Here is a 9725-nt window from a genome sequence, read left to right on the forward strand (position 1 = left end):
CGGTTTATGTATATATTTATATATATATATTTATATTCAAACTTCTGCTCTGTTTCTTGTTTGTTTTTGAACCACTATACTTTGTTTAACTTTTTTCTCATGTAAACTTGCAGCTTAAAAGTTGGAGCAAATGAAGACGAGGTGCTTGGCATTCTAGTTCCCGGGCGGATCGTTCTTGCTTCCCCTCCATTATTTCACACGACATGGAGACATGGACTGGGTGAAAGACATGAGTGATTTGCTCAAACAAGCCATTAGAAAAGCACATACCGTGTCAACACTCTTTTTTCAATTTTCCCAGAGCAAGAGGGGTGGGGGGGGGGCAGTCAGAGAAGGCAATCGGGGATACTAGACATGACATTTAGCTTGGGATGTTATTGTCAGCTCAGGTGGATGCACTAACCAACCAAAAACACTGCCAGAGCAAGGTGGTCATCTGCTTTGCACCATGCGTCTTGCTCGGGGCATTGCTATGTGGCACACATGCACACACACACACACGCACACACACACACATACAAACGGTGGCGTCCTGGGTTGTGCGGTGGCGTCTTATGGCCTCTCTGGAGTTGGAAGGTAAATGTTAAATTATTCAATCTGCTAAAAAGGTTAGACACAGACACTAGGGAAACGGTATAATGAGAGGTTTATAGGGGAAAAAACTAGTAGCAGCACCCAACAGGAAGCATTGTCTTCCGAAGTGTCATATAGCCTTATAAATATTCATATGTATAAATATTCATTGAGTAATCTCCACCAGCTGAATATGTGTTGAATGCGGGCTCCAATAAATCCGAGTCTGTTGACCTTTTGCAGGTGTATAGTAGGTGTTCATTCCATTTTTTGTAGACTGTATATGAGAAACTGTATGCTAAAGCAATATGAAAACCAGCCTCCGTGATACAGCCGTTGCAATGGGTAAAAGGCTTTTTACACTTATTGCTTCATTTTACAGTTTCATTATGCTTTTATGTTTATATTTAATCATATGAGGACACATGAGATAAGGCAATATACCATCTTCTAAAGGATATGCTTCATGTCAAGTATTACCAGCAGAGACCCACACATTAACTGCGGGATGGGAAGGTACATAAAACCTCCCTTATTCTGTTCAATGTGAAGTCTGCTCCCTAATTATAACATATTCATTAATATTACATTACCTTCATAACCATTTAAAACCTTAATGTCAGGTCCAGTAAGCTCAATCACTTCTTCCCTTTTCAAGCCACGCCATGTCTACCCTGAACTGTACCCTAGTTCTGGCTCCAACCAGTGGAACGTGGTTACAGGTGCCCTGCACACATTGATAGTTAGTACCTGTGATAACAGGTTACCTAATGCCCGCTTTTATCTGAAGTGTAATCGCATGAGTCTACAATAGTTCTAAATGTTTTTTTTTCCAAAGACATTGATGGACCAACATATCTGACAGTTTGTTATATTGGACATGCACTGAAGCTCTCTACACGGCTGAGAAATGATATGGATCTGGCTGTAGTTTTGACATCATAATAGCGCGTTGGCTGCTTGCGGTGTGTTTTTTTCTTTCTTTCTTTTTCTTTCTTTCTTTTTTTTTTACTCGGAGAGCACAGTGCTTGATGGCAGATTCTGCAGGTGACAAGGCACACCTTGACATGGTGACAGCCCATACGCTACATGCACTTTACTGAATGCAAAAGAGAGCAAGGGTTGTGAGACGTATTCATTTTGGTTCAAGTTTCAAAGAGAAGTTTGTGTGTGTGTGTGTGTGTGTGTGTGTGTTTGTTTGTGTGTGTAAGCTCAAAAGATATGTTTGGAATAGAGTCGAAGATAATTGTCCTTTTACTCTAAAATCATTTAGCCTGATTCTCTTAAAGCCTGCTACTGAGATGTGGCTTTTTGCATTTTCAGATAATATTTACACCCTATGTGTGCTCTCACACATGTTTCTTTTAGCAGTATATCATGTGTCAGCATATAGGTAATCAGAGATAGGAATGCCTGCAGTTTTGGGAGCTGCCAGATCTGCGATTCTTCCCAAGCAGAGCAATGTTTCAAACTCCAGCTAAAATCTACAAAAAAATTACAGCTCAACATAGTCAGTAGCCGTTCTATATACAGACACACATAAAATATGTGCATATAAATACATATATTTGTTTGTGATTAATATCTATTTATCCATATATACTGTATATATGAATACATTTGCTTGAATGCTTGTTATACATATATATATGTACTGCAAATATAAACAAGTTCATATATTTCAAATGTTTCTGATGTTATTCTATCTATGAGGTTAGGATGTCAAGTTAAAAAAGATAAGGCTGTGATACGGAGCAGCCCCTCCCATGCACTCGCCATCCCTCCCGAGACAAAATGAGAAGAGAAAAAAATAAACATTTTAAGTAATTGTAAACTAGCGAAGTGAGAGACCCCATTTGGTCATCCGAAATAGTTTTGCCTGTATTCAAAAAGCATATCAGCAATATATATGTATATATACATGTGTTGTATATATTCGAAATGTACACTTCTTTTAAGTGCAACCCCTCAACCAGTTGACACTGACTGAAAGAGATGCAGTGGTCCGAGTATATTAGAGCTACAAGTCCTCAGCAATAAAAACGTTTGGTCTTTTGGTCCCTAAAACAACTAAGGAATGACAGGTAAGACTCCCTGGAGACCGTTGCTATGGCTCTCCTTGGCAACGGTATCCCCTGGAAACGGACAGGCACTCCGAGCTAAAGATGGCCATCCCAAATCGAAGCCAATTTGTGTCCTGAAAATATCACATTCCCTACTTAAGTTCTCATTCCGAGAATTTCTTGTCCCTTCTTGGTTCAAGTCTTAGAAATTGGTCTTCAAAAGTCAATTGCCCCAAACTCAAACCATCTTAAAGAAAGATCTCCTACGGCAATCCTTTATTCAGTTTTTTAAAAAGTTTTGTTCTTGTTGGACTTTTGACATCCATGTAGAGTTCAGTGGGGGTTGGTCATTGTAAGTAGATTTGATGTAGTTTCTTTTACTTTTTCCCCATTCATTGTTCAAGTAAAAGTTTTGTGGTCCAGAAAAGGTAGCTGTCATTCAAGCAGGGTTTTTTTTTTTTCTTTTTTTTTGGGGGGGCGGGGGGGAAAGAGGTGTGTATATGTGTGCAGAAGAAAAAAGGTCCTGGGGCTAACCAGGCTGGTACAAATTCTCTCTGAGTTCCAAAGTTTTAGTACATCCAAAGGGAGTTGTCCTTGACTGGATCATCACTCTCTCTCTCTCTCTCTCCTCTGTCTCTGAAGCAGCCTCAGTGGTCCAGATGTTGAGTGTGCACTCTGAGTGGCGGGTAGCAAGAAGTCAACATATGATTCAGCTCAAGAAAACCTGGAAAGCACAAAAGACACACAAGTCCTTTTAATCAAGAAGTCTACTTTGTGGAAAAACTGAACAAAAAAAAGGTTTGTGAACAGTGTATATTTAAGTTAAAACACATGATATTGGTGGACTGGTGTGGCTCCATGGTTGGCAATGTCGATCTGTTAGTTGGTCAGTCAGTTGGTCCACCACTTTGGTCTAGACTGAAATATCTCAACAACTATTGTATGGATTTTGATGACATGCTGTACAGCCATTTAAGGTCCCAAGGGGATGAATCCTATCCAAGTTTGACATCTCCTTTCTTTAGCGTCACAAGCGCCATGAGGTTGACATTTTAAGACCTTAGTGAAATATCTCAACAATGTATTGATGGATTGATGGGAAATGTGTTGCTGGCATTGAGGATGAAACCTTTTGAGTCTGGTAAGCCCCTGACTATTCATATTGTAACAATAGCAGGTCAATGTTTTTGCTCATTCGCTATGATATCCTGGTCCTGGAAAACATTTCGTACAATCATGCGGTTTTAGAATGTATCCTAATGACTTTCCTCATGGTGACCATGAGGTTGACATTTGCCAAGACATTTATACCGTCCTCATAATCAGCTGGGGCAATCATTAGTTGATTTTATATTTATTTAAAATTTTCCAATATCTTGGGTTGTGACTGAACTAATGTGGCAACACTAAAGACATTCCCAGCTTCAGATGTACTGTACTGTGTTTAGTAATAATGAGCAAATGTTAGCAAGCTAACACGCTTAACTAAGATGGTGAACATGGCACAATATAAGTGCTAAACGTCAGCATGTGAACATTAAACACTGCTATGACTAAATACAGCCTCACATAGCTGGCAGCATGGCTGTAAGACTATTAATCTTCTTTGTTTGTAGTTGGCTCAGCTTTCTCTGAAAACTGACACTGTAAGTATTCCAACAAACTATTTGCTTTTATTTTTGTGTTTATTTTCTTGGGTTTCTCTATTGGACATTTCAAAGAGACAGCTAGTCCTTCTGGGCTTCAACGAACATCTATTACGTAAGAAAGAACGTTTCTACATTACATTACAGAACTCAAAAGTAAATGGGGGATTTTCTTTTCTTCCGCTATAATATCATTCCTTATGTGTCCTTCTGTTCTGTTGATACTCGCTGTATTTACATACAGATGGAGCATTTACAGGACACCTGCCTCTCTACATCCTCTCCGCCAGTACTAAGACTTCTTAGTCTAACTTCTGCTATTGATAAACAAAGATCATTTTGCCGAGACAATTTTGAAAAACAAATCTCTGCTCATCCTGCAGTGAATTAATTTCGCTCTCCGGCGGTGACGCCGTTGTAATCTCCTATGTGATTAACAATTATGCTTTATTTTTCTGTGAAATCAAAACAGTTTTTTTTAATCTGGTTTTTAATGATGCAGGGGTTTTAATCGAGGTACACCTTAATGCACCATCATAGTGCATAACTTTTATATTTGACTGTAATAATAGAGAAGAACTACTGCTCGTTTAGAAGTTGGAATTTCAAAACACTGTTATGATTGTCAATCTCAGGCAAAAGCAGACAATGGAATCAGCAAGGAATGTTCCCTGTAGCGTCTTGTTGGAAATGTTTGTATATAACTAAAGTATTGGCGCCGGCTATTTTTCTGACACATTCATATGAGATTGCGCTATTCCTCCTGCAGTGATTTGCCTCGGGACAGCGTCTGGTACGGTCCAGTTAGCTTGTGAGTGGGTGATAAGTTGCCCTTGAATGAAGTCATCAGTGGTGAATGAACGGCACCGCCTAAACTCTCAATCACACAGTTGAAGGGGGGAGACAAAGAGGAACAGCACAATTACCCGCCCGAGGGGTAATAAATGCCTCTCCCGGAGGAAGCAATTCCTTCCCTGTGCAACACCCTGAACTATTTACCAATTATCTTTTTACCTATAGGCAAACATACAGGGCCACTTACTGTAAAGCTGTTCTACAAATAGAGGAGGATACATATAAGCAAATGCTACTACTACTACTACTACTACAGCTCTGTGTGTTGCATAGCTGCCATCTTGGTTGCCGATAATATTTTTTATCAACTGCATCGCTGAAAGCATACATTTGCATTATATAGTGCGAATAACAAAATATATTTAAATGTTTTACTGTCATATACTGTCCATCATCGAACCCCTGGAGATTACTAAAGGTTAGTCATAATGAATGGTAGAATTAACATTTTCGAAATTCCTCCATCTATCAACAGAGGGCTTTAAACTTCATCATCACCAATTCTTTACAAAGCAATTTGCAAATGATCAGCCTGTTATTAGGCTATCTGCAAATGTGTTACCGCAATTACAAAAGGTTACTGCCAGACAGTGCCATAAATGGGCTTTGCCACTTGAGCATTTGTCAAAACAATATGCCGTGGCTGTGCCTGCATTGGTTTAGTTTATCGCCTATCAAACTAATTCCCTTGTCTTTTTGCTTGAGATTGACAGTCATAATAGTGGTTTGAAATTCCAGCTGCTAAACAAGCAGTAGTTGTATCATTTTAACAATCAAATATAATAGTTTTGCACTATGATGGTGCATTAAGGTGTTTTTTGATTAAAAAGCATTATTAGAAATAAGATAAAAAAAACTGGGTAACACTTTACAATAAGGGTACATCAATAAACTGTCAGTTAATGCTTAGTTAATGCTTAATAAATATTAAGGAAGCATTAACTTACTTTTAACTTACATGAACTAACCGTTAACTAAGCGTTGTTAATTCCTAACCAAGCATTTACTAACCGTTAATATCTAGGCATTAACAGTTAGGTAATGCTAAATAAGCATTAACTAACCATTAATAGCATTAACTAAGCATTAAATCACAGTTGATTGTTGCACCCTTATTGTAAAAGTGTTACCAAAAACTCTTTAGATTTATGTTTATCGCCTATCAAACTAAAGTAACTACAAGTGTTGTGTGTTGGACTATAGTGGGGGTGGATGTGTGTACCTGTCTTTCCCTGTGTGCGGCGGCTGCCCCTGCCACCGTGGTTGGCGGCGGCTGGCTGGGGGGGGGGGGGGGGGGGGGGGCGGGGGCTAGTAGGGGCGGTTGGCATCCTTTGGCCTCTTCAGCTGCACCTTGAGTCTCTTCATGCCGATCTGGAAGCCGTTCATTGATTGGATGGCAGCTTGGGCACTGCCTGGGTTGTCGAAGCTCACAAACCCTGGGGGGGGAGCGGCCGAAAGAGAGAGAGAGAGAGAGAGAGAGAGAGGGAGAGAGAGAAAGAGAAAGAGGGATGTGGTTAGATATGGAGGCAAAGACACATTAGGGGGCTTACAATAGAATGAGTAATGGAGATGGAAATGATCATTGAGAGGAAACAGTCTATTGTAATAATTGTCATAATATTGACAGAAAGAATGGCATCCTCTCATTTGTAAATACTAAACTAAAAAACAAAAATGCACTAGTTGTAAGCATTGACATCACATACCATATACTACCGTAATTCATAAGCATTCATATAGCTAACATACAGTACGACAACTATAATAGCATGCAACCAAAATCACAATATGAACTTGGTGATGGGATGTAAAACCAAAACATCAACACGGTTGTGCTACTTTTTTAGTTTCCTTTTTAAAATGTTTTAATAATTTTGTATACTTCCAATTGAAAGTGAAAAAGCATAACAAAACCCTGCGTTGCAATATTGCAACCTCAATCAATACAACATTAATATTGTGTTGTATTAATGAGCAAAAGCTACTCTGCAAATAGGTTGCACCTGACGGATTCTCCATTTAACATTTCTCCACAACCCAATTCACAATTTTTCCACATAATTATACGTTCGGCTAAATTGTGCTGTCAGTGGGGCACAGGGAGACAGCGGTTCTCCATCTTAGCATGCTCCGGCAACTGTTATATTCTTGGCATGCGTTTGCTTTCGCTTACAGTAAGTTAAGAGAGACTGAGAGCCAGCATTTGCATTAGGTGTCGTAAAGAGCAAGGCTACTGTGCAGATACGACAGTGAAGCAGAACTCATTCAGATCACGGTCAGTTTAACTATTGATGTCAGTGTTATGTGAATAACACTGAAACATTTATCAAGGTAAGAAATTAGTCAGAGCTTCAAAAGAAAATGATGATTACTATTTCATGATTAATAGCATAATTCAAACAATCACTCTCTATTCTTTCTTGTCAGCAGCAATCGGCTTTTGCACAACTGTAGAGAAACTCGGCACTGTTTTGTTTTTTCATTTCATTCAATTAAAGGGAGGGGTGTTGACAGGTTAGGAAGGGAGAGGGAGGGGGGGCGGGGGTGTTGACTGCGGTAAAGAAGGTGATTAGTAAAAAAAAAAGAATAATCAGAATAAATAACCAATAATCTTTTGGTTTGGTCATTTTTACCCACCAAAGCATTTACTTTGGTTTGTCGCCCGATCCACAAACACTTTGGAGGAGATGACATTACCGAAAGGCAGGAACATCTGCATCAGCTCTCCATCCCCAAACTCCTGAGGGAGGTGGTAGATGAACAGGTTGCAACCCTCTGGTCCTGCACGCACGCAGAACAACACAGAGAGAGAGAGAGAGAGAGAGAGAGAGAGAGAGAGAGAGAGAGAGAGAGAGAGAGAGAGAGAGAGAGAGAGAGAGAGAGAGAGAGAGAGAGAGAGAGAGAGAGAGAGAGAGAGAGAGAGAAAGAGATAGAGATAGAGAGGGAGGGAGAGAGAATACAAAGAGACAAGGGGCAAAGGTGAGAAAAAGAGGCAGACAGAGAGAAGCGAAAAAAAGTTTGACCGTGGCAGGAGGAGACCCCGTGATGACAGGGAGAAAATGCAAAGCGGTAAGGAGAACGAGAAAGAAGCGAGGCATTGAGTCCAGAAAATAAAGTGGATAGAATTGCATTTGTCTGAGTGAAGATGTACTGAAGGGAAAACAGCCAGTCTTCTTGATGTGATTCATAAGTTTGAAAAAATTTGACGTTGCATATACTTCTATGCACACCAATGGGGATTCAGCAACATTTGATCAAACCAAATTTAAGCTGAAACAATTCAGTCCGTTAATCCATGGAGTGATCGACAGAAAATTAATTGTTGACTACGCCAAAATGCCAAAAACTGTCAATCAATTGTGGGATTTTCCACTTGTTTTCTGTCTATGTGATAGGAAATTTAGTATCTTTAGGTTTTCTAACTGTTGGTCAAAGAAGTATGGTGAAACACGCGCTCCTATAAACTGAATAAGTTGTTGGGTAGTTAAACTCTTAATGAAAAACAGCTGAGGATGTTCCTTTTCCTATTTCATTCACACTTAGGGCCTTACAATACGACTTTTACTGATCTTTTTATTTTTTGCACCTTGATTATGATTTTTTTCCCTGATAATAATCCTATAGTGAAATCAAGTTTGTTATAAGAACTGCCACAAAACAAGAAAAGTGCAGAGCGGTTTGTCTCAGTGTGCACTAGTCATCAGCTGGCTTTGTGAAGTCATTATGGGTGCTCGGGTGCTTTGACAGTTTTTTTTTTAGCTGTAATGGAAACACTCAAAGCATTCAGCGATCCCCAAATCAAATGGCCACTAAACGCTTAAACGGTAACCTCTGGGATGCCACAGCTGTTGTGCATGATCTGCATTGTTTTTTGATTTTATTTTCCACAAGAGGGCAGTAAGGTCCCAAGCACCAGCGTCCTGTGCCTTGAGGTCAGTGAGTTCATGAGTAGGTTTACAGCTCAGTTTGAAACACCCTGTAAAGCTAAGGTGAAGTTAGTTGCCCTAGGGCGATCAGAAAATAACCACTGCATCATAACCTGCCACTCTAGATGTATATATTATTTTTTATTTTGCTTCATTATTTAATCTTAAACTTGTCACTTCTTTGGACTAGAGGGACAAAAGGGAGTGCAAGCCAACCAGTCACTTCTAATCAATCTATTTGTTTACTGTCCTCTATGTTAATGTGAGATTTATGAATATTTTTCTGGAAACAGGCGATTTTTTTTGAACGTGAATGTTTATTTAAGGACTATATTGAAAAGTGGTTTTGAAGTCAAACAGAGAAGTAAATAGGAGTAAATGTATGCAGCGGATATAATATAAATATATGTGCATGTGTGTGTTACCTTCTCGTTGCTGTTGTGGAATGATGGGTGGAGGGTGGGGGAAGGCTTGGCTGATCTGGCCGTATGCAGCGGGGTAGGCTGCTGAGACACACACACACACACACACACACACACACACACACACACACACACACACACACACACACACACACACACACAAGCAGTGCGGATCAGATAGCAGTCATGACTAGAGCACACACACAGACACACTCGTATACATACAAACAATGTGATATA

The 9725-nt window shown here is 39.7% G+C and overlaps 1 protein-coding gene across 7 annotated transcripts in view; it reads right to left on the reverse strand.

Moving 5' to 3' along the window:
• Positions 1–6445: 6445 nt before the first annotated feature.
• The window catches only part of celf4 (CUGBP, Elav-like family member 4), a gene marked incomplete at both ends in the record, with an annotated part of 72906 nt that continues 69626 nt past the window's right edge, over positions 6446–9725 (reverse strand). For 3 of the 7 annotated variants that reach the window (XM_080026890.1, XM_080026889.1, XM_080026894.1), the window contains 3 exons: positions 6446–6573; positions 7775–7918; positions 9489–9569. In XM_080026890.1, coding sequence (XP_079883016.1) covers positions 6446–6573; positions 7775–7918; positions 9489–9569 — 353 coding nt within the window. The remainder of the gene's footprint in view (positions 6574–7774; positions 7919–9488; positions 9570–9725) is intronic. The other 4 variants (XM_080026891.1, XM_080026893.1, XM_080026888.1 and 1 more) reach the window with 3 other exon arrangements.

This window comes from Ammodytes marinus (assembly GCF_949987685.1).
Source record: "Ammodytes marinus genome assembly, chromosome: 4".
NCBI classification, from domain to species: Eukaryota; Metazoa; Chordata; class Actinopteri; order Uranoscopiformes; family Ammodytidae; genus Ammodytes; species Ammodytes marinus.